Raw genomic sequence first — 25,908 nt, 5'->3', positions numbered from 1 at the left:
TGGCGAGTTAGCAGGCGGTTGGTTGAAGAGGGACGGTTGCCATCTCCAGGGCATGGCGCGCGTGCCTACAGAGAGGGCTCTGAGTGCCACCTCTGGCACGCATGCCATAGGTTTGCCACCACTGGATTAGGACATCTAACTTGCAAATACTTTTCAACATGCCAATGGAAAAAAACAGTGGAAGAAATATTCCACTCCTGATTACTCCTTTTTAATGGATAAAAAAAAAATAGAAATCATCAGGAAGACAGTCCAAAACTACCTGGATTTGGTTATTTGATTTTCATGGTTGCTGGGAAAGCATTAAAGAAAAAAAGCCATTAAAAAAAAAACATTAAAGAAAAAAAGTTTCTTTCCGGGGAGATCTGAATTGAATTGCATGTAAAAAGCACTGAAAAAACTGAATCCAAGAAATCCCTCTTGGCGTTACAGGGAACCTCAGAGCTGGGTTTAGGTCCTTTAAAAAGGTTGCCAGCTCTGAAGCCAATTCAAAACAAGGCTTCCAAATGCTCCTCTGTGGACAGTAAGAAAGCTTTGGGTGAATTGCAGTTTCTATAAGGATGCACATACCCGTATATAAATCTCTCTAGCAGCTAGAAATAAAATATTTTCAAGATCAATCCCTAAACCAGGGGTAGGCAACCTTGGATCTTTTATGACTCGTGGACTTCTACTCCCAGAATTCCTGAGCCAGCCATGCTGAGGGGAAAGGGAGAGGTTTCCAAGCTGAGCCATACTGGCTCAGGAATTCTGGGAGTTGAAGTCCACGAGTCATAAAAGAGCCAAGGTTGCCTACCCCTGCCCCAAACCAACCATTATTTTGATTTTTCCTTGTTGTGTTTGGATTTGTTCTAAATATATTCAGATGGACATTGAACCGGAAATACAGACTCCTTTACTCTTTGATTGCTGTAAGCTCATCTTTTCCGAAAAAGGGACTTCGGGTATGATGCGTTTCAGAAATCAGACTTGACCAGTATTCAGTCAGTCAAGTTTGAAAAAGAATCCTTTATCTACTTTCTCTAGATAGGACCTCAGTTACAACAACGTCAGGTACAGTACAAATATATAGTCTTAAAGGATAGCATGGTTGTATTTCCACATCAAATCCAACTCTTCCAGGAATCAATAAGAGGGCGAGGAGGATACAGTTTAATATATGCACAGAAGGAGACGGGGAGGATCCTCACCTCATAGATCTCGCTCCAGCGAGGGTTGAGGTCTTCCTTGATGACCCTGCTGCGAAACTTCTGGCCTCCCAAGCGCACTTTGACATACGGGTCTGACTTGCCCTTAATCATCCCGCCCATGAAATTATCCTTGGCAATTAGGTTCTCCGCTTCCAGCACGTGAATGCGAATTACACTCTGGAATTCAGTGAGAGGAGACACAGTTTGCAGGCCAGATCTATCAATATCATCATCCAACATCATGGGCTTTAGTCTGGCTCCCTTAGATTTCTGAAACCTTTAAATTTTAACTACAGCTGTTTTCTTTAAACAGGATGGAAGAAGGTAGAGACTCAATGAAGATTCTGGAATGCCCAGCTCCTGCACTATATTTAATTTTCCTAAAATCAGACAGAATTTGGTTAACAACAAAAAGGACATAGGGCAGGGTAGGCAACCTTGGCTCTTTTATGACTCGGGGACTTCAATTTCCAAAATTCCTGAGCCAGAATTCTGGGAGTTGAAGTCCCCGAGTCATAAAAGAGCCAAGGTTACCTACCCCTGACATAGGGAATGACCTTGAAGGATAGGAGGTAGTGTTGCGACCAAAAGAACAGTCAGAGTTGACTCCATTTCAAGTAATTGGTTTGAGTAAGCAACGCAGACAGGCCTCTCTTTAGTTCACACGAAGATAATATTAGAGTAGGAGGAACAAATTCAGACCTGCAAAGTTCTGTTACTGTGGTTGTTACAATTTAAAAAAACCTGATCTATATGCCATTGGTTTCTTTGTTTGATATACTTTGATGTCAGGTCCAAAATCTATGATACAATTTCTTAAAATATGATCACTATACTATTTATTAAAATCTGCATTTCCTTTTCAGTCCCACAATGGAATTAAAATCATAGCAATTGTAATGAAGCAACCTGCAAAATCCAAATCAGTGATTAAAGGCAATAACAAGACTATCGGACTGTAATCACAGATAATAAAAGTTTCAGAGGAGCACTGCAATCAGGAAGGCATAATCTCTGACTGCATCCACTGGAATTAAAGTTCTTGAGAACTGGGCCTTTCTATCTCCCCTTTTCCACCCCCCAAATTAAAAATGCATTGTAATTTGAAATTACTATTTGTTACGTGGAAGACACATAGAGGTGTATTAGGCATGACACAAGTTTCAGATTTATAGCCTTCTGATGCTGCAGACAGCAAGCTGTTTTAAATAAGAAATAAGCTACGTTGCAGGCGATCAGCAAAAACCTTCCAATCTACCACTAAAAATCTGCTTTCAAACAGATCTGGAAGCTCTACTGCAATAAACAGAGTTACTACTATGCAAATGGTTTCCTTTTATTTATTTGTTTTATCTTTCTAAACGTTGTCTTGACTAATAAATTCACTTTCCAAAAGACTTTGTCAATTAGCATGGGGATCCAAAGATGGGACACAATCCAGAAGGTGGCTGGTGGCTTGAGGACGCTCTCCCTGCCTTTTTAACTTTGTTTATTTTTGTATAGATTTTTCTCCGGATTTTATTGTTTTTTTTTTTACTTGCACAGCGCCAAGTCACTTACACAGTGAGATGGCTGGTGTATAAATTTGATTAATTTGAGGAAATACTTATTATAAATGTTATAAATACTGATCTATTTATTCATTTCATTTTATATAATATTTATTCATTTAATTTGACAGTTAAACAAATAAGGTTGCTTACCTTTGCTACATAACTGTAAAAAGACAACTGCAAAGAACAGTTAACTTCTCCATTATCTTTCATATTAAGAAACAGATCACCAGTTTGCATACCCGACTGAGCTGCTCCAAGTATGCAGACTTCAACCCCCCAGATTGTTAGCAATGACTAATCTGGCAAGAGAATTCTGGGCACTGAACCCCACAAGTTTAGAGAGCACCTACGTTGGGAAGAACTGTTATTTGCAGGGCTTCTTGGAGAGTTCTGGCTGGTTAAGTCTGACAGGAAGTCAGACTTAGAAGACTTTTGGCCTGATCCCACAGCGCCAGCCAAATGACTGCAGGAAGCTTATGCTCTTATTTTTTACTAATAGCAAAACTATTTATGTTTTCATGGCAGCTGGGTTAGGTTATTTTGGGATCCATTAAGAAGAGGCTTTGGGGGCCACAACATGAATAGCATAACTGAACTTAACGATGATTAAAAGCATTGTCCTCATTTTCTGTAAAAATAGCAAGACTTTATGAGGGAATTTTCGTACTCTCCTTTTTAAAAACTGGAATGACATTTTGGCAAGTTGAAAATCTGTTTGTTCCTCAACCGTCTGTCCTATCTTAATCGCCTAGTTACACACGCTTAGATCACTGACATCCATAAAGAACACCAAATCTGATCTGCCTCCAGAGTTTGAAATGATAGCTTAGAACAGGGGTCCTCAACTCCCAGGCCGCAAAATGATACTGGTTGCACAGCTGGAAGTGAGCAGAAGGCAAACCTGTGAAACCGAAACCGTCCTTGCCCCCGTCTGTGGAAAAATTGTCTTCCACGAAACCAGTCCTTGGTGCCACAAAGGCTGGGGATCTCTGGCTTAGAAGGTCCCCTATCTTACCAAAAGGCACAACTGACTATTAAGATTGGATGGGGAGAATGTGTGATCTTACCTCGGTGCCAAAAGTAGCATCTGGACTAGCCTTGGTGGGCCGAGAAGGCATATCGACACTGCTACCAAGATGGGGACTTTCTGTGACATTGAGATCTCCTGGGGGATGTGGCCGGGTATTGAAACAGACTTCAGGGGCATCCAGATATAATACCTGAAGAAATTATAGTATGCAATGGAAAATCAGGATAGGCACCCAGGCAAAGAGAAGCCGATGAACTGCTGGCCCTCAAACCAATAACGAGGTTGCAATATCTGTCTCTCATTAGCTATAGCTGCCTACTGCAAACCTGGGCACATCAAATGGAAGGAGAAGTCATTTTAGCAATCGGATCCAAACTACTGATCAATAAAGAAATGCATGTTAGAAATAAATACAGGTAGTTCTGAAAAATGTGATTCCAGTCCTTGCTTGAAAATTTTTATTGAAGAGGCATTCATGCCTCTCATAGCCAAGTGAACCAAGGAGCCAGACAAAGCTGGACTAAGACAAATAAGAGTTTGTTTCCGCACATACATGTTGATTCAAAAGATATTCAAAGATCTTCAAATTCTATCTCAGGTAGGCAACCTTGGCTCTTTTATGACTCGTGGATTTCAACTCCCAGAAATCCTGAGCCAGCATGGCTGGCTCAGGATTTCTGGGAGTTGAAGTCCACGAGTCATAAAAGAGCCAAGGTTGCCTACCCCTGACTTAGGAGAACAAGGCCAGAAAAATTATTATGCAGGAAATTTATGACAGACCCTCCCCAACCTTCTTTTCCTCAAAGCAGCTGTGATTTGGAAAGATTCATGTGCTACCAGAAGGATGAGATTCTCCAAAGAATTTCCACAATTTTCCTCGCCTTCCCCCCCCCCCAGACCAAACTGTTCTTACTACATAAGGAGAAAAGTATTTCATCTGTATCGTTTTCTCACTCTGCAGCTAACAGAGATTTGTTTGTGCTAATGTGAAGGGGACAATAATAAGGACCAAAAATTATGCCTAGTAGACAAAGCCACAAGAGGATTCAGGCTTAGCTCTTCCATATCAAGCCAGGGTTTAAGAATCAGCTAGAAGTTTCATTTCAAACTCTGCAAATCCTATTTCTCATTGTTTAAGAGGAGAATCTCTTCCCAACAATCTCTGCTGGCCCTTGATGTTGTTCAGAGAGAAGCAAAGGAAACAAAATTTTGTGGGGACGGGAGGGATGCCCCATATTTTTTAATATTCGTAAGAACTCATTCACTGTAAGACAGGGGGTGTCAAACTGGTGGCCCATGGGCCAGATGCATCATGTGCAGGCCACACTCACTGCCAGCTTTGCAAAGGCAAAAAACATCACAATATGTCACCTGATGCAATCGAATTTGACACCCGTGCTGTAGGATGTTGGGGAAAGGAAATCTGATGACAAAGCACTGGAATCCGTAAAGAACAACAACCAAAAAAAAGGGGGGGGGCAGGGAGAGAGATTCCCACTCAAAACAGAAATTGTATAGAATCAATGGCTTTCTCCCATTTTTTCCAACTCCTTTTTGAAATAAAATGCTTTATGGATTTCATATGCTGGTTTATGTACTGCATTTGTACAAAGAGCTAGAACTGAAAGTGAAGGGGAAACCTTTGTATCATCTCTAAGGTCCTAACGCAACCTTAACTCAAAGCTTTTTACCCGCATGATGAGTTTCATGTAGATACGGCTGTTGGGTCCAGAATTTTCCAGCTGGAACCACTGGTCCAGAGTCAGATTATCAGCACTTAAAAGGCGGGACAAGTGGATTGTGATGGAGCCCAGAGTGGTCTGACGGTTGTCATCTTTGACCTATGGAGTCAAAAAGAAGAATTTCTGCAGCTGCTGTTATGCTCAAAGTGACTAGATAGGCTTGGAAGAGAATAGGAACCTTACCTGTATATCAATGTCCTCAACAGTCGGGTCTTGCAGGAAAAAGCGGAAAGCATCATCCCAGACAGGAGAAACAGTGTTGTAGACAACCTAGCAGGGGAAAGGAAGGGAGGGAGGGAGGGAGGGAGGGAGGGAAAGAAAGAAAGAAAGAAAGAAAGAAAGAAAGAAAGAAAGAAAGAAAGAAAGAAAGAAAGAAAGAAAGAAAGAAAGAAAGAAAGAAAGAAAGAATTATAATGTAATACTTGGAGAAAAATGACAATGGAGTGCTACTGCCCTCTATAGGCAGAGTTAGAAACAGCATTGTTTTGATTGATAGGACAGACCTCTGGGGAATTAGATCTTCTGGCAAACAGCTTTCTCTACTAGAGCATTTTTTTCCCTAATATTCAACTGGCATCTATAATTCAGACTCTTGTTTTATGTCCTGCATTCTAGGATTAAGAGCAGGTCTTGATCTTCTTCTGTATGACATAATTTCCGGCATTTGAATAGCATTATCAAAGTGTTCCTTCCTCACTCTTCTCAGAGCCAAATACTGCCAGTTCTTTCAATGTTCATAAGGTTTAGTTTCTAGCTCTCACATATCCACTTTGTCTTGCTTTGCTACCAACAATCTGAAACAGAGGAGAGAGCAACCTGGCAACCAAATCTCATGCTAAAATTCAAACTTGTCTGAAACCCTCCAAGCAAGCTGCTATCATTCTGAATTCAGATACCCGAACGGATGATAAAAGTTTCAACCAGCCTTTCCACCAATGTGCTGTTTCTAGGAGAGGTTGCAATTCGGAAGAAATAGACAAGATGCATTTCACCTCGTAAATCTACAATGTGCTACCAGTATTTCCACATGCAGTTCATCAAATGGCTCCAAAGGAAGGCAACTAGGAAAAATAAACATCCTTACCTGGCTCTCCCGAGTGACATCTTGAACTGATAGCTGGACCATAGGATTGGGCTCCTTACTAGATTTCTTCAGCTGGGTAAAGTAAGAGGAGATAAATGATAGTATTCATCCAGGAAGGACATATTGGAGAATCTTAGATGATTTGGATGAAGGGATAGATGGGGAACTCATCAAATTTGCAGATGACATTAAGCTGGCAGGAATAGCTAACATCCCAAAAGACAAGCTCAGGATCCAAAAAGATCTTGACCACTTGAACAATGAGCCCTATCCAACAACATGAAATTTAATGTGGAGAAAAGCAAAGTTTTACACCTAGGCAGGAACAACCAAAGTTACAAGTAGAGATTAGGCAAAACCTGGCTCAAAAGCAGTAACTGTGAGAGGGACCTTGGAGTCCTAGTGGACAATCACTTAAGCATGAGCCAGCAGTGTGCAGTAGCAGCCAAGAGAGCTAATACAATCTTTGGTTGTATCAGAGACATAGAATCAAAATCATGCGAAATATTAGTACCCCTTTATAAATCTTTAGTAAGATCACACCTGGAATAATGCATCCAGTTTTGATCACCACCACACTGAGACTTGGAAAAAGTGCAAAGAAGAGCAACTAAGATGATTAAGAGTCTGAAGACAAAAAAGTATGAAGAATGGTTGCAGGAATTGGGTATGGCCAGGCTAGAGAAAAGAAGGACTAGTGGTGACATGATAGCAGTATTCCAGTCTTTGAGGAGCTGCCACAAAGAGGGGATCTACTTATTTTCCAAATCACCAGAAGGCAAGACAAGAAACAATGGATGGAAACTAATCTAGGAGAGAAGCAACCTGGAACTAAGGAGAAACTTCCTTCACAGTGAGAACAATTAAACAGTGGAACAGCTTGCCTTCAGAAGTTGTGGGTGCTTCATCACTAGGCGTTTTTAAGACACTGGACTGCCACTTATCTAAAATGGTATAGGGTCTCCAGCTTGATCAAGGGGTTGGACTAGAAGACTTCCAAGGTCCCTTCCAGCAATATTCTGATTGATTAATCTAAGATCCTTTAGGGATTTCAGATCTGTATCTATAGCATTCCTTGCTACAGGCACTACTGAGGCTTTTTGGAGATCAATATCACCACAGATACTTTTGATGCTCAACCTGTGATATGCCATTCCTCACAGCTTCCTTCATGTAGATTCCTCCAGTCCTTAAAACAAGGGAGGAACCTCTATTCATATAGTATTGCCAAACAATTTAGAGGCAGCAGTTGATGGATTTTTCCAGCTTCACTGCCCTCCATACTCAGGGTCACCATCTGTGGGGGAAAAAAACTCTGGCAATTGCTCTTCTTGAAGTGTGATGGGGCAAGCTTGGGCAAGAGCAAGCAGTGGCCTGGAATAAAGGCTTTTTCTACTTCAGTTGCCTGAGTGGCAGGTTGCCAATGTGGAAGTGCTCTGTCCTGGCAACCTGTCATGCAAGCTGTTTTTGAACAGGGGTTAACATTCTGCTTGACAGATCAGTGGGGTAGAAGACTATTCCAGAATGAAGCAGGAAAGATCTTTCTCCATGTGCCATTCAACCCCTCTTCCACTTCACTCCACTATCAGCCTGTCCATAAGGGTCCTATGGAATGCACAAAATGGTGCTGAAATAGGCAAAATGGCACCATCTTCTCCAAGTAACAAAAGCAGAGTGTTTTTCTCTGTCTTTCCTAATTTAAATTTAATTTCATGTGAACAATGATAGCGCTGTTTTTTGAAAACGCATTGTTTTCTTTTTAAATGACTGCTAAAGAGGTGCTAAAACAGGTCGAACAGTCTTCCATGAACAATCAACCTGTGACTAGGTGAGTGAGCTTTATGTCACAGAATGTTTATGTGAAAGGCTTAAAAAAAACAGAACAGCTAAAGATGAAGATAAACTGCTTCTACAGTGGGCTAGAGATGAAGTAAAAGTTGTCAAGAAGAATATAGTTAGTAGGACGTGTGTTTAGAAACAGTCTATCAAAGTTTTAGATCAACATACCTAAGGAAAAAAATCTCCCCACCTTTCATTTATAGAACGTTAATTTAAGAAGAAACTCAACACAATCTTGGATGACTTAATAACCTAATCAATCCTGAAGTTAATTTTGTCTACCTACATTAACTAATGCACAGGCAAAACGGCCTTTAAATTTTGCAAGGTTATCAAACTTAGGCGGAATGTTTTCTGTACAAAGCTGCATCATGCAAATTGCATTGCAACAAGCTCTTTCATATCTTTTACAAGTTTATATCTCATGTTTATTGGAACAGTTCTTCCTTTTATATAAAAACCTGGACTATTGATTTCTAGGTATCAGCTACAATGCAAACAAAGAAAACATGTACACAGAAAGAAGAACACTGTGGCTAAAACAGTGCTGCTGGTCACAACAGGTTGATTATGATCATATTTTTTTATAAATAGCTGTAAACTATCTAAAGTCCACCATGAGGGAGGTAATGTACGAATTTCATGTATAAATAAATGGCTTTTTTAAAAAAAGACATTAGCTTATGGCTACTTTGCCCCATCACTCTGCCCATGCATTCCCAACTGTTGCAATTCCCAGAGTTTCCAATTTTGGGACAGGACAAATTTATCAAGTTCAAACTCACATCTAAGCTCTGCCCCATTTCATATTAAAAGGTGGCTTTTGGTGAAATAAAACAACCTAGTGTGAAGGAGATGCTATATTGTGACTACTCACTGGTAAGTCTTGTGCTCTGTCTAAATATATCAACAAGATGGCTGCTGAAGGAGGATCTGGCTTTGACGAGATAGTTTTGTTCCACTGAAGAACCTTCAAACAATATATAAGAAATAAATCAGCATTAACTAGCACTTTTTACACAACACCTAGCATATCTATATCCTATATAGCATATTTCCCATCTCACCAAAGAGACCCAATTGCGGCTCTCAATGTAGTGTTAACAAGAGAAGATGTTTACAAGCCATTCTTTATTTTAAACTTTCTTCTAAAGTTCTGCTCATCTTCACACCAGTTTATTTCAGAGCATGCTTCCAAGATTATTCCCTCCCAACTCCTCAGTTAGTTTTCCATCATGCCTTCCAAGCTACAATACCCTGCTTACTTTGTGGAAATAATAAAAATATATGGCAGGAGTTTGAATTTGCAATTCACGGTCCAAATTTAATCCAGAATCTTATCTACCGGTAGTTCTCATAATATGTATATTTCTCTAAGGGAATTTTTCTCTAAAAGTTTAATTTAAAGTTTTGAGATTCACCCATCTTTGGCTTCTCCAAGTAAAAAGAAACTCAAGTAACTAAATAAGAAAAACCAAGACTCTGGAGTCCTTTGTCCATCAGGGTAAGCAATAATTTGGCATATTCTTCTTATTTTCGCAAAGAGGAACGACTCAGATGTTGCCACCTCCAGAGACACCCCTAAAGAGCATATTTCTTCCCTAAGGGTTTGCACTCACCTGATCCAACTTGGAAACATCTGACATAAGTCTATGCCATTCCAGACGTAAATGCACACGAGCCTGGCCCCCATCTTGTAATGGGAACCACTGTCAGGAAAGCAAACAGGAAGGAAATTAGAAGGAAAGTCCTTAATATTTACCAACAGTAATTTGCTTCTGTAACTCAGGGATGCATAACTTTTGGGAAGGAGGACCTAAAAACCAAACTGATCTTGAGTAATGTAGTAGGGTTACACTCAGTAGTGGGCCAAAGACAAAAGCTAATTTTACTTTAAATGAAATCAATTCAGTTAATCGGAATACACCCCCTTTTATTAGGCGTTTCCTCCTATTAAATTCAGCAACATTTCAAGAGGCTTTTGTGGCTGTTTATAGTTTTGGGCCCTCAAGTTGTACCTTTCTGCTTTCGTAAGATATGCAAGTTGCTCCATAAAAAAAAAAGGGGGGGGGAGAGAGTTCTATAACATTCCTAAAATCTCTCTGCCCTTCTATTCTCTGCCCACCCCCCTTGTTCTCTAGAGCCTTTATGGTCCCCCTTGTTTTCATTTGGCTGAAGATGCTCTATTCATGACTGTTCCCTTGCAGCTGGTTAAACTACCTTATGGTTTGTTCCAGGCATGAAAGAGCCATCTTCCCTCCTCATTGCTTACCTCCTCTAACACACGAGTCCTGAACACCTCCCCAAAGTCCAGCTTCATCCTGAGAAAAGAAAGAAGATGCTGATAAATGCATATCTACCAATCCTAGGATTTTAACGTGTAGGCCCAAGATGCTCAGATCTGGTGCTCCTCATTTATGCAGAACTCATATATTCAACGTCTTGAAGCTGCTGATCGTTAGACTGGGTTTTTTAACTATTTCTATTTTTTTCAATACTATCACAATCATTTCCAGCAGTGAAGTGCCAGCTTCCAACCCACCATCCGTCATTTAACTAGGTCATAATTCCCTGCTAGACTTGAAACCAAACCCCACCCAGCTTCTCACCTGCCCAAGAAGTCATCCTGATCGGGGTCTTTGTCAAAGAGTTCCACCTCCAGTTCCTGCCCTGGCACCTCGTGTACAATAAACTGTAGGGACAGTGAAGTGGGGACTCAGAGCAGATACCATTAATTGTGTAGGCCATAGGGGCCTTCTTCCAACAGAGAAAGGAAAACAGTGATAGTTGTATTGCATGAAATGAAAAAGCTAAGATAAGAAGGGAGATTAGAAATGACACATAGTATCCCTAAACATTTATATTTAAATTACCACTTCATCTGGCAGACAGTTACCTCATACATTTCATTCCACTTGGGATTGAGGTCTTCATCAATGACTTTGCTGGTGAAGACCTGGGTTCCAACACGCACAATGGCATATGGATCTGACTTGCCCTCAATCATCCCTTTGATGTACTTATCCTTGGACTGCACGTTCTTAGCCTCCATTAGATATACACGGACAATGCCCTGGAAGGGAGAAAGCAGATCACGTCCACAACTCTAACTCACCAAGCAGTAACGTTCATCTCAGCAGAAATTTTGCCTTACCCTGGGAATTGGGCAACGGAGTTCAGCTGCTTCATGGAGATCAGGGATCAGTGGGATGAGCAGGCGGTTGGGGAGAACCAAGAAAGAGGCAATGGAGTCCATGATCATTGTGTCAGACAGTGAGCTGTTGAGGAAAACAGATCCTGCTGCTCACACTACTTCTTAATAATCTGCTGGTCATGCTCTCTCAACAAGTTACATTATGCAAACATAAGCTCCTCCATTATCTCTCAATGCCTTTCTGCTTTCAGAATGTTCCCCTTCAATAAGCTCAGTTTTCTTCCTCTTTACGTTTTTCCTTCAGCCTGTAAAATCTTCCTACCTTGCTACTCTTGGCTCTCTTACACAATTAGGTCCACAGCGGGCTTAAAAGAAGATGCCTTCCCAAGCAGTTTTGGTCCATACACCCTTAGGTCTTTCCAGAACAGTAATGTTCATTCTCTTATACATTTCCAGAAAGTTAGGGCGACCATAAATTTACCTCAGTCCAGGGATGTCCAATAGATTGGTCATTCCTGTCCAATTAATGTCCAGAGTCTGGAAAAAATGTGCAATGTAGAAATTAGTTGTAGATCTACTGTAGACGGTTGATAGCGATGAAGTAATCGAGACTGAAGGTATTGCAAAGATCTCTTCATAATACTGTATACTGTGGCAGATTATTTGAGAGATTCTCTAATGACAGAATTTAATAAAATACATATAACTTTCCAGTATTAGTTTTAATAGGAAGCTCTACTACATCCAAAGTTTTTACAAATGGCTTTATTTATGCACAAGTATTGTTTAATCCCACAACACTTGAGTCAATGGCATTTGAATGGGTACAATCAAGAGTCCATAAAAAAGCATCAGATCATTTTTAACACTCAAAACACACTGGCCTTTGTTAAACTTCCTTTTGTAGGGTTCTGACAGAGGAATCAGTAATAGATGACTATCAGTCAAATGGGTAAGTGACCAAGGTAGGAAGAGAGGGGAGGCAAGAAATTGGCTTTATCACTTAGACACAAGCAGATAGATATCAACCATACTTGACATGCTTGGAAGTTTTTTAAAAATCCTTTTTGTTTATTTTGCTTCTTCAATAACTTTTTAAAACTTTTTATAACTGTCATTTGCATGTGTCTATGTATATCTATGTACTATTAAAGCTTTCATTCCTGTAACTTTTAACTCAGCAAAAGAGTGCATCATAGGGCAACAATTTGTGAACCAAGATAAGACAAGTGGGATAATCTATAGAACAGTGGTTCTCAATCTTTCTAATGCCGCGACCCCATAATACAGTTCCCCATATTGTGGTGACCCCCAACCACTTATACATCACCGGGTGCCAGGGCCGTGGCCAAAGAAAAGGGGGAAAAATGGCAGACAGCCTTGTTTGGTGACCCCTGTGAAATGGTCGTTCGACCCCAAATGGGGTCCCGACCCACAGGTTGAGAACCACTGCTATAGAATGTGTCCAAAATCTGGGACCCATGATTCCCAATTGAAATTTGACAAATTTTATAAAATTACTTCTAACACAAACACTGTCATAAAACAGTTCATGACATAATATCAAATATCATAAAACATTTCCTGTATTGAGCTTGACTTAGTTATACAGTTCAACTTGGGATAAACATTTTGTGACATAATACCAAATGTCATAATACATTTCCTGTGCTGATGTTTGACTGTGCTATACAGTTCAACATGAACTATTTTCAAGGCAGATGCATCTCTGAAGGTATCTCAACTTTTCCAGTGAAGGCAGCGCATTCGAAATTCTATCATTGTTCAAGGCATTAAGGCAGGTGTGTCGCCGGACCACAGGCCGGACACGTCATCCAGAAGCCACACCCACCCCATTGCCAGCAATGGCAAAACCGTCCCGATACGTTACATGACATCATGTGAAGTCACAAGTTTGACATGTCTGCATTAAGGGAATTTGGCAAGGAAATATCTCTAAAAGGATGGCCCAACAGCTCATGAGTTTTTCAGCATGAAATAATATTTCAGAAATTACTTCTACATATAGAGAAGGCCTGAATAAGTGGTTAGGTTCTGGAGATGCAATGACATTAATGCTTTATTTCATTATATGTTACTACAGAATCTAACACTGTTCACTTAGGAAAAGATGTTCTGTGTTAAATCAACTTTGAGATTCAACATTTTCAGATGTTTATATTCTTTTGAAGTTTATTCATATCACAGGAGAGTTGATATCTGGACAAAGAAAGTAGATTTTCTATACTTTACTTACAACTAAACAATGTATTGTTCAACATTGCAAAGACAAACAGATGGCTCTAACTATATAGGGGCTGCAAAATTGATGTTACCAATAACTGATGAATCAATACTATATCAATATAGATTAGTAATGTATAAATATATGCTCTGCATGTTTTTAGAGATTTCTTTTTAAAATAATTTTGTCTATTTCTTTTTTTGTTGTTGTTTGTATTTAGCACATGCCATGGAGGTTAGATTGTCCCTATTGCCTTTGTGGAAGGATCTGCAGATATGGATTTGTCATTCTTCTTGGGGATCTAGCAACATGTTGAATCTGCTAGATACTTGTATGGATTGTGATGTATGGATTGTACATTGTTTGGTGGTTTTAACTGGTTTTAATAATTTTTTTGTTGTTTTATCTGTATTTTGTTAATTGTTTTTGTGTCTGCTTTAACTGTGTGAGCTGCCCAATATCACAAATTTGAGATGGGTGTGAAACAATAACAACCACAATTGGTTGGCAGTTTGGAGAAACACCAGGAATATGGCAGAATACTTACTGGCCGGCGAATGAAAAACAGAGTAAGAGCTCCTACGATTGGGACATCTCCGATGAGGGGTTCCAGAATGACTCGCAACATGCCATGTAGCTACAGGGGAAATGAGAAATGTGAGATTCCCAATTTCTGGGCTCTGAAGCAAGCATAGGATGATAGTCCTTCCATATCAACAAAGACTCAGTTCACCTTGACAAACAGGAGGAGGCACAATGTCACAGGGTAGGTCAAGATTTGAGCCTCCTTTCAACAATAGTAGCTAATGGTATCAGTGAAATACCGGTATCACCAGCACTTTTTGCCTTTCAGTGTTCAAAACTATTTGGCTTAACTTTTATCCTCACCCTCAGCAATTTTAAGATGGGTGGACTTCAACTTCAACTTCAATTCTGGGTAGAAGTCGACATACCTTAAAGCAGCAGAGGTGGAGAAACATTGCTCTAACATTTCAGCACAGCTGAGGAATCTCTACTTGGCTGCCTTTCAAAGATTGGTGAAAAGATACCAGATGGGCAGACATATTTTTTTAAAAAAAGTTCACGAGGAAGAAAGACAAAATGGGATCTCTGGGCATAGCACAGCGTATTGCCAAAGTAAAGGTCTCCTGCATCATTCTGCATATGCCAGAATTCTGAGAGGAAACTATTTCCAAAAATATAAATGCCATCACTGAGAACCAATTCAGAGATATCTATTGCCCAAGATCAGCCTGGGCAGGAATTATGGAAGTTATAAAAAGCTTCTAGAAAGCATTAGATTGGGAGAAGGATCTTAAAAACCTGAAATGAGAAACTTTACAGTGTCCAGCTTTGCTTTTCTCATTCTGGTGCTCAGAGATGTAGACTTTTGTAATTCCCAGGATGAAAGGCTAACTCAGAGCAGGATTTAGATCTCACTCCTCGTCTACTTTACCTGCATGCCTTTCACTCCAGCCTTGCAGAAAAATTTCTTCACTTCCACGTCAATCTGGACATCACCCACGTAGCTGTCACAGAAGGAAAACATCAAGAAAAATAGTAATATGCAACAGGAGCAAGACCACACAAGAATAGGCCAACAAAAGGTCAAGAGCAAAGTGTGGCCTAGGGATGTCTGAAGGGTCCTTTCAGGGGATTTGAGAAGTCAACTAAATAGTTTAAAATTCTCAGTTCTGATTTCTAAAATTGACAGATATAACCCACCTAACCAAAACTCTTTGTGATCCTCAATAATTTTTAAGAATTTAAACGGTTGCTGGTGCCAAAATGTTTAAGAACCACTGGTCTAGAGAATGACATCTCCTTCAACTCTGTCCATCTGAGCAGTTTTTTTCAGAGGCTGCTGCTATTAGTGCTTTGCTATTTTTATTTCCCCCCCCCCAATTAACTGCCACCTGAACATGGTCCGCATACTATACTATATATATTGTTGAATAACTTATCCAGTGATTGCTTGAAGTTATGTTAGTGCTGAACGGGAGGAAGGGGGCTGTTTATGATAGTACCTTGTAATTGTACCTATTGTAATGTCCACGCAGTCGCATGGTTGTGATTTGGATGCTTGGCAACCAGCCTGCAATTACAATATTGTAGTGTCCCCTGGTCACATGTTCACCATTTGCAACCTTCACTGCAAGTTCCCACAAGCAAAGTCTATTGGAAAGCTGGCAGGTCACAAATGGTAATCACATGATTGAGGGACAATGTGATTGTGCGGAATTTGCCTAACAACAGCAACTGAGAATGCGGCAACTGTTGTCATAAGTTGACATGCTCATCTGATGTAGCACTTTTGACCATGTGGTTGGACAATGGAACTGCCAGTCCCAATTACTCATTCAGCTAGGACAGGGGTAGGCAACCTTGGCTCTTTTATGACTCGTGGACTTCAACTCCCAGAATTCTTGAGCCAGTCCCACACTGTGAATTGAATTAAAAATTAATAATAATAACAACAACAGCAATAGTAATAATGACACTTTTAACAACATCAAACATCATCTGTCTATCCCAGGTCCTTGGAAAGAACTTAATAGGTGGATAAAAATACCAAATCCAGTCTAAACATCTGGTTGATTGTGCAACCAACCATAATAATTTATTAAACTTGTATGCCAGCTGACTTTTAATGATTCTGGGCAGCTCACAGCAATCAAACAAACAAGCAAAAACAAAACAAAACAAAAAAACAAAGAATCGCAGGGCTCACAACTCAGCTTTTCTCTAATGGAAGATAGAGAAAAGGCCAGAAGGGTGTTGTCCCAGAAAAGGGATTTAATCTTCCCCTCCACAGTGCAGTTCATTTTTCTCCATCAGGACAAAATGTGCTGTTAAGGTGTGTTTTTCTTCCAGGAAAAAGGGTGCTGTGTGCCCAGCTGCCAAAAATACAGTTTATCATTGTGCTTTGCCATTCATTCCATAAAAGACAATCATTTTTTCTTAGTTTCAACTCCAATAAACAAAGTTGATAATTAGTAGCAAAACCAAGTCTTACAACTCACCTAATGTTTAAATCCAGCAAGATTTGCTTTTGGCTCCTGCCGGTGTGCACTTTGACTCCAATGACTTTGAGGGGCTAAGAAACAAAAGCAGCATTGTTCCTAAATAAATGAACATGGATCTAGAGACACTGGCCTTCACTCCCATTCCCTCAGCCAAGCTTCAGTGTCTATGGAAGCAACCAGTTCATTGATTTTTGTATTGAACTCAAAGCCTTTATTGTTTGTATCTCCCTTTGGAGTAACTCTTACTACTTTCTGAAGTCCATTTCCCAACCTGTCTCTCAAAAGGTAAGCGTGGCCCATAGCCCCCCCCCAAAGATCTCTACCTCTAGTGGGAAATACCTCTGCATCTTTAAATTTGGTTTGTACTATTTTGCAGATTGATACTCTTCTATTTTATACATTGTTGTTTTATTATACTTTACTGTATGGATGCAACTTTTGGAAAAGTGGGATAGAATCTGCTGGTACAATCTAAAAAGTTTATTTTTTAGCCGATATATGCTGACATAGCTTAAAAAGAATGCAATGTGACAGATCTACCACTCTTGACAATGAGAAACAGAGAAGGATGGGAGGGGACAGCAGTTATAATGCCCGTTGCACTAACTTATTTCTCCAGGTGAAGCTTTCAATCCATTGTTTTGATCAATTATTCTGTTGACCATTTATTACCTTTTCTCCCATGTCAATCTTGTTGAAGGTGAAGGTCTGCAAATGGGCATTAGAAGCACGTATACTTGGGGCAATGTTTTCCACCAAAAGCTTCTCCATGTATTGACCAAAGAAGGGCCAAGCTTGGGCCAGAATCTGTCACAGAATAAAAATCAGTCATTTAAGTATTTTCACACAAGCATGACTTGCCAGGGAAGGAACAACTGAGCTAATTGCTTCTCACCTTATTGAGCCATTCAGCTTTCTCAACGTCTGGAAAACTGACCTAGAAAGAAAAAGGAAATACAGATTGATTTAGGCACGTCAAAACATGCCTGCTATGGGCTCCTGATTACACTGGAAGCCACAAACATGCGCATTCAAAGATACTGCACTGTGCCTTAAGATGTGTCAGCAAAAAAAATCTAACAACTTTCATCAGTGACTATGAAGAAGAGAGATTTAGGTGAGGAAGGATGAACCAAACATTCCCAGCACTTTAAAAAAGAGAGTATCAGAATTTGGTAGTAGATTCGTACGTCCCTCTAAGCCAGTGGTTCTCAACCTTTTTAATGCTGCGACCCCCAACCGGTCGTAAGTCGAGGACTACTCAACCGGTCGTAAGTCAAGGACTATTCAACTGGTGCAGCACCGTTTGCAGAATGGGACTTTTGGCGGGCTCAGCAGGGCACAGACAGCCTGGACAATTCCTATTGGCTTTTGAAAGCCAATAGAATTAGACTCTATTCAAGAGAGTCTATTCTATTGGCTTTCAAAAGCCAATAGAATAAAAGGAAGTAGCACAGCTTAAGGAGAAGGGGAAAAAAATGGCGGACTGTGTTGTTTGGCGACCCCCATGAAATGGTCGTTTTACCCCAAATGGGGTCCCGACCCACAGGTTGAGAACCACTGCGTCTAAGCTCACCAATTGTGTTAACAAGTTATGCAAACCCTATTTATTGCTCCAGTCCTTGACAAGTCATTCATCATTGTTCTAATCTGAAGCTTTAATGCTTGAAATTCTCAATGTGCTTACCTGGGAGTAGATTCCACTGATTTCAGTGGGACTTCCTTCTGAATAAATCCACCTAATATTATGCTACTAAAACTGTGGACCCAACTTCATGCTCATGATCTTCTTAACATACATAACTCAAACTATCACATGCAAAGGGCTGGCAGTCCTCAGAAGAACGTTTGCAAAGACCAAGGTCCTTGAGACTCTCAAAGCAACAGAGTTATTCAAAGATATAATTAAGCCTAGGATGAGTAACAACATTCCAACAGGATCAAGAATGTGGGGCTGAGTTCCTTAGAATGTAGAAAGTGTTGCTTAGTCATCAATCTTCACTGCATCAGCTGTTAGGCGAAGCAATTTCTTTCTGCATTGTATTCTTTCAACAGTTTGCTGAGATGGGGAAGGCTGGGAAGTGGACGTACTACATGTGTCAAGGGAGCAATGACTGATGACATGAGAAAAACAGCTGATCTTTTCTAACATTTTAGCATTCAGGCATCAAACATGGCCTCTCCTTCTTGTTCCATAGAAATCTTGTCGCTGGTAGATTGAACAGAATTTGCTGCTTTATGCAGAACAACAGGACTCTTCCAATATTAGTTAAAAGTCTCAGTACTGTATGTGGCATGATTGTAAAAGAGAGATTTAGGGGAGGAAAATAACAATTCATTAAATCCTCAGAAATCAGTTCTTCAAAATTAAGGGGGTCTCCAACTGGGAGTTGCAATCAGGATGTTATGAATAACTTGCAGGGAAATTAGGGGAATTTCAATCATTTTTTTAAAAAAAGTTGTCTCTAGCATGATTGTCAACCTAAAACTTATGAAATGTTTTTATATTGCCTCCTTGTTTTAGCAAAGGTATAAACATGTTGTGAATTGCCAATCATAGCAATGCTTTCAATTATCTGTGTTACAGAACATTGTTTTGAAATGATTTTTATATCTATTTTATAAAATGTTTAAATATGTCTACTGAAATCTGACTTACTGAATATCTGAAAAATATTTATTAGATACTGATATCTGAGTTCAATTTTCTTTGGAAATATCTCTGGGTTTTTTGGTATCTTGACAACAGGACATTTAGTAATGAATTAATAGCCTTTGGAATATCTGTAGATGTATATATTTTAGTTAAGTTCATCAACCCATATATGATAAACTGATAGCTAGCAAACTCAGTAGTACCAAAGAGAAGGAATTTTTTGATGTTTCTTCTGAAAATTCCTTGGAAAATCTCAGTGCTATCTCTTCCTCAACTGTGAATCAACGAGCAAAGGGAATTGAGAAGTCTGGCTTCATATTGATTCCATTTCCACCATTCTATCACTGCAAACCAGATTTTACTACATTTGGAGCAAATGCTGAAAAATTAAATGTGGAATGAAAAACAAGAGCACCCATCTCAAAAAACAAAAGCCAGCTTTCAGAAGTTATGCAAAAATAAACTCAATCTTCCTACTTAAGAAAGTTGGTTTTAGTTTTGGTTGGAAGTTTTATTTTATCAAATCATACAGTTTTATTTTATTTAATATATGACATAATTTAAGTGGGATGTTAAATATTCCACCCCGATGCAGTAAAATATTTAATTTTAAATTCATTGTGATATTATATAGCTGCAGAACTCTTGTGGTGGAGGGAGGGTAAAACTCCACGGTTGCCACATGAAACAATCTCACAGTAAAATGCACGGTTCTGCCTATGTGAAACTAATAATTTACCATGAGCAATGAAAGCTTTTAGATTCCCTCGACTTCTGTAGCAAGAATCAAAGAGTGGAGACCAAGACAGTTTCTCTACACAGAAAACAATTGCAAGTTATGCATGAATAGCAAAGGAACCAGAGGATTTGTGCACCTTAATGGAAAGTTTAATAAAAGTGGATAATAGAGAATAGAGAAATGTTAAGACCCACAAATGCTAACAGAAAGGGTACCTGTAGTTTGTTTGTTGTAAGGACCTTTACAGCAGTCTTTGAATGGTTTACAAATGTCAACATATTGCCCCCAACAATCTGGGTCCTCATTTTACCGACCTTGGAAGGATGGAATGCTGAGTCAACCTTGAGCTGCTCAGGATCGAACTGCTGGCAGGTGGCAGAATTAGCCTGCAATACTGCATTCTAACCACCACAGCTCTTAATGTTCGTTGAAAAAACAAGAATGTCTGTGTATAAAAGCATACTTCATCCCACTTGGTTATATCGAACAAAGATTGTCAGGAGAAATGCAAAAGTGAGCTGAATCCGTTTAGAATAGGATGTTTAAGTGTATGTGATAAACAAGACTGGATCCAGACTGCATGGGTACTGAGTGAAAGGGAACTGAAGCGAAAAGGGAACACTCAGTACAAAAGAGGTACTTTGAGGAAGTTTGGTTACACAGACAGAATGAATAAGGTTAGTCACAATACAAATATGAGGAAGGCTGAAAGGAATGAGCAGGAAAAGACCATGATTGGACAGAGTTGATGAGATCCTGAAAAAAAGAGAGATGATTATTTTAAAGAACCAAAGACAATATATGAAAGGATGTACAAATGAATAGTTTGCAATAATAGAAAGCTATGCAGTGATTTAAAAAAAAGGTATTTCTGTAAATGGGATTTAGTTATGTGTTTTCTTAACTCATGTCTTAATTTCTTTGGCTTACTACTTCTGACTCCTTTACTGCACTTTGCCCAATACCGGAAAGGGAGTAACTCGGTGAATATGCCTATCTTTTTCAGTAGTGATATCCATCAGCCACATGTTATTATCTTCTATTAGGCATTGCTTTCATTTTCCTACTTTTGACTGCATTACCCATAATGCTAGAAAGATAATGGCTTTCAAGGCAGCTATCATTGCACAACCTCAATGCTTTTATTGATTTTTGTTTATGTATGACTTTTATCAGCAAGGTTTTTAAACTGACAACACTCATCCTAAGTGCTGCCATCATAAATCGCTAACCTTGGTTTTTATTTGTCTGCACTCACCTCTCTCCCCAAGACACATGAGCATTTTTCTAGGAATGTAAATGGGAAATAGGGTAACCTTGATAATCTAAGAATCTGTAGTCTCAGGAACTATTAAGATAACTTGAGAATCTGGACTGCAACCAGTGATGGGATTCAAATATGTGAACGACCGGTTCTCTATGTGGATGCCGCTTCCGGAAGTCCATTTTGGCCCTGGGCAACAAAAAATTAGCTACCGATTCTGCCAAAGTGGTGCGAACCGCTGAATCCCACCACTGACTGCAACCTTACACAGTCCCTCAAATGTCATATCCAATGAAAGTTTTCTGAGTAGAGAAGCACAGAATTGTGGTCTTCTTCCCTCTGCTCCTTGCTCCAAAAATAAGGCATTAAAAGGGTGACAACTTCTAATTCACAGTATTTCAAACTTATCAGAACAATATGACCCACTTCCAAAGCAGCATGAATGTGTTATTTTGGGCTGTTGTAACTAAAATGTCATAGGACAAGCTAAAAATGTACCACTTCAAAGAACTTGAAAAGAAATAAGTTTTGCTGAAGTTTGACTAAAACATTGTGGTGGTTCTGAGGCGACATAAAATATAGGTTTGGGGCTGAATCAGTATCAGACTTGTATGTGTATCCTGTATTTACCTATGATGGGGGATTTTTCAGATTTACCCTCCCTCTCTACATCTAAGGTAGTGTGTATTTTATATATTTATATATCAGAAAAATCACACCCCAAAGGCCCTAAAATAGTTCTATGAATTATCTGATACTATGAAGAAACGCTTAAGTAAGAAATCTCAAAATGGCTGCAAAGAATTCAACAGGAATTCTTGTCTTGGAGAGAGTTTATCATTAATAATAACACAATATGCTTTCCCCATTCTTTTGCCATTTTATATCATCAGCTAGTTTGCTCTTAAGTCCTTTGCCATTTCATTCCCTTCAAGTCAAGTTAGTTGATTGTTTTAAACAATTGCAGTAATTAGATCTTGGCAGCAGATGAAATTCTTCAATAAAGATTGTGGGCCTGGAATGAGTGGTAATGCTTTCAGCTCAGGAACCATAGATATTTGTCTAACTTTTGCTTCTGAAAAAAAAGATTGAGCAAATTAAGTATTTTTCCTCCACTTTTGCGGATTAAAAAATATATATTTTGAGAAATGGTTAAACTGGAAGCTATCTTATTCAGTCAGCAACGAGCAATGTAGATATGTAATTTTGTGGGAAAGTATTCAAAATCTGTCTTTCTGAATTCTTTCTGATTGATAATATGATTATGTGGCTCCTACTGATAGAAAAAAGCAGCCTGGGTTAATAAACAATACCGATATTTGGGGCTGACTTCATTTATTTTCATGAACAAAATAATTTAACATATGTGATGTGTCAGTGTAAAGAAATAATCACCCTCTTAGATTCAGTAACTGGTGACACCACTTTTAGTTGGAATTATTACAACCACAAACTTCCTGTCATTAGTGATCATTATCTTATTTTGTAGGAATTCTGGTCCATTCCTCCATGGAGAACTGCTACAAGTTACAATTTAGTAATATTTGGGTATCTGGCAGGAATTGCTTGTTTCTGGTTCTGACACAACACTTCTATGGGACTTAAAATATGGACTTGACTTTGCAATCCCTAATCAAATTTGGATTCCCTCCCCCATTCATTTCTAGACTTCCTAGAATTATATATCTTGTTGAATGACCTATCTGAGCTTCAGTTCAGTTGGCAATCAAAAGACTCTCCCGACACAAAATATTCCCTAATCATGGCACTAGCATCTCCATATTTGACAATATGATATTCTTACTTGTGGAAATCATTGCTTAGGCAAGACTACTATTTAATGTGGAGGGGACACAATGGCTATGGGGTTAAAGATGCTGAGCTTGTCAGCTGCTGACAGTCCAGGTTTGAGACTCAAGTGCTGGGCAATGGGGTGAAATCCCATTCCTTGCTCCAGCTCCTGCTCACCTAGCAATTCGAAAGCATGCAAATGCAAGTAGATAAATAGGTACCACTTTGGTGGGAAGGTAACAGGATTCCATGCCCTTTGGCATATAAACATGCTGGCCACATGACCACAGAAAATGTCTTCGGACAACACTAGCTTTCTGGGTCAAAAAATGGAGATGAGCACCATGCCCTACAGTCAGACTTGACTGAACAGGGAAACCTTTACCTTTTTTTACTACCAGTATCTAATGCAAAAAGTTCCATGTCTACTCATCTACTTAGAACATTCTTCAGAAGACTGGAAGGTCATCCTGGGACCTGTTGGCAAATTTAAGATGAACACTGATGTTGTTAAAGAAACATAACTTCTTCCATGCTATTTGCTCATCAGTCCCATTTTTATCCATTGTTTTGTTCTCGGGTTCTTTGTAATTTCCTAGAGTGTTATTGTGCTGCATAAATGACTTGTTCACACACACTGGCACTTCATATATTAAGTTAGTTTATTTATGAAATAAATGACAAGCAAACTTGGCATCATTTGTTTGCTCAGCTTTGCATTATATATCATTAAGGTCCACACAAATAGTTTTATAGAACTACACAAGCCAAGAAAATGCAGAATCCTGATATATATTTGTTCAGAGGAAATGACTTTGTGTTTATTTTTAAAATGTTTAATTAAGAGTGCCTCAAGGAAAAGAAACATGACCAGCTGATATCAGCAGAGACCTTGGCTGTAGGAAACGGCACTGGCAAGGTCTAAGGTCCCTGGGGCAAGAGAGTTGCTTTGATGCAGATGTCCATCATCTGCTCCCACTCACTTATGTGTCAGCGTTCCTCTGCTGCACCTGGTTTGCTACAGCTGACTTAATATGGTTGAAGTATCATGGCAACCAACAGATTCAGGATGCCTCATCTGATTGGAGTAGGAACCTCCTCATAGCCATAAATGACTGTCCAGCTTTAAATATATAGCTGAAATAAATATACCTTGGGGTAAACAGAAATAAATTATTCAGCAGACCAGATTCTTTGGAAGGTCTGTGGATAAAGAGATGATAGGTGATCTCTCAAACATAAATGGACAACTGCTCCTTGCAAGGAGACCATAGGCAGCAATTTTCCACAGGTTTGAGCATCGGAAGATGGTGGGATTAGCCATCTTGTTCACAACTGCAGTAGAGACTTCTAAAGTAGAGTTCCCCAATCTTTCCCACTTTGTGAACTAGCGGTGGAAGGAGAGGGGATGGTTCCGCACAAGTGATAGGCAAGCGCATGCACTTGCGCACTCCATTTGCATGAGCGGTGGGCATGCGCAAACGGAGCACATAAGCATATACTCGCCCACCACTTCCATGGCCTGGTTCCGAATGGCTCAAGATCTGGTAGTGGGCACGACCCAGGGATTGGGGACTCCTGTTCTAAAGGACACTAAGTTCATAAACCTCACTTTCTTATCACTTTTGGAAATTGCTCATTAACTACGTCTAATCTATTAGAGACCTTCAGAATGACAACTTTTAAATAATATGTGATTCTGAAGGTTCTCCAATCCAGTACAAAAGAAGAAAGTAATCATAAACTTTAGAATTTAAAGCATCTGAAATAAACAGAAAAAACCTAAATAGGAGTTTGATCTTAGAAAGTTATAAAAGGATTAAAGGCCCAGGTAAAATATTGGAATATTGAAATTTTTACAATCAGACTTTAGAATTATAAAGATTAAATTACAAAGATTTGGAATTAATTACAAAGATTAAGGTTCTTGTAGGAAATGGATCCTGTTTTTATTTATTTATTTGTTTAATTTATATGCCGCCCATCTCACTCTGAAAAGCAGCTTTGGGAAAAACTATGAAATAAAATTTTTGCATTGAAATATTACAATGTCTGACACAAACAGGCATTCTATAACACGAATGACTGCAGAAAAGCTTATGAAAGTGTTAAGAAACAATTCTTCCAAATTTTAAGGCTTTTTCTTCCACTCATATATGCTATGAAGCTATGTGAATGGAAGCCACTCTTTTTTGCATAGAATGGATGGTTTTCATACAGGTAGTCCTCGACTTATATATAAATTATATTCAGTTGAAAATGAATCCCGTATTGTTGCATTATTGGTATTAGGGGCCATATGATAGATTGTGGATGATTAGAATTAATTAAAATTGATTAGAATTTTAGAATTCTAAATTAGAATTAATAAAAATAACAGTAGTAGTAATAGTGAGTCCTGGAAAATCTAAAATCTGCCTACTGTAAGGACCCACCCCACTTTGCATCTTAAGAAGACAGAACTCTTGGAATAATTCTTCCAACAGGAATCCTTTATTAAGAAGAAGTGGTTGCAGGCGTGCTAGACAGGACTTGGGGTCCAAGCCCTCCCATTCAAGGTTTTAAGGGGTTCCCCAGTAGTCCCACCCAATC

General features: G+C 39.3%; 1 protein-coding gene across 1 annotated transcript in view; it reads right to left on the bottom strand.

Annotated features, from left to right (window-relative positions):
- The window catches only part of ESYT1 (extended synaptotagmin 1), an 82,892-nt gene that overhangs the window by 18,903 nt on the left and 38,081 nt on the right, over positions 1–25,908 (bottom strand). The window contains exons 2-18 of the mRNA XM_039326749.1: positions 17,762–17,803; positions 17,539–17,673; positions 16,864–16,937; positions 15,297–15,369; positions 14,388–14,477; positions 12,077–12,132; positions 11,596–11,719; positions 11,338–11,514; positions 11,051–11,133; positions 10,714–10,762; positions 10,061–10,150; positions 9,319–9,411; positions 6,603–6,674; positions 5,702–5,788; positions 5,468–5,617; positions 3,814–3,966; positions 1,191–1,367 (exon numbers count right to left, since the gene is read on the bottom strand). Of these exons, the coding sequence (XP_039182683.1) occupies positions 1,191–1,367; positions 3,814–3,966; positions 5,468–5,617; positions 5,702–5,788; positions 6,603–6,674; positions 9,319–9,411; positions 10,061–10,150; positions 10,714–10,762; positions 11,051–11,133; positions 11,338–11,514; positions 11,596–11,719; positions 12,077–12,132; positions 14,388–14,477; positions 15,297–15,369; positions 16,864–16,937; positions 17,539–17,673; positions 17,762–17,803 (1,725 nt within the window). The remainder of the gene's footprint in view (positions 1–1,190; positions 1,368–3,813; positions 3,967–5,467; positions 5,618–5,701; positions 5,789–6,602; positions 6,675–9,318; positions 9,412–10,060; positions 10,151–10,713; positions 10,763–11,050; positions 11,134–11,337; positions 11,515–11,595; positions 11,720–12,076; positions 12,133–14,387; positions 14,478–15,296; positions 15,370–16,863; positions 16,938–17,538; positions 17,674–17,761; positions 17,804–25,908) is intronic.

This window comes from Crotalus tigris, unplaced genomic scaffold, assembly GCF_016545835.1.
Source record: "Crotalus tigris isolate CLP2741 ecotype Arizona unplaced genomic scaffold, ASM1654583v1 scf7180000024345.2110221, whole genome shotgun sequence".
NCBI lineage: Eukaryota > Metazoa > Chordata > Lepidosauria > Squamata > Viperidae > Crotalus > Crotalus tigris.
The sequence above is the reverse complement of the archived record's forward strand: the minus strand, read 5'-3'. Positions and strand labels throughout refer to the sequence as shown.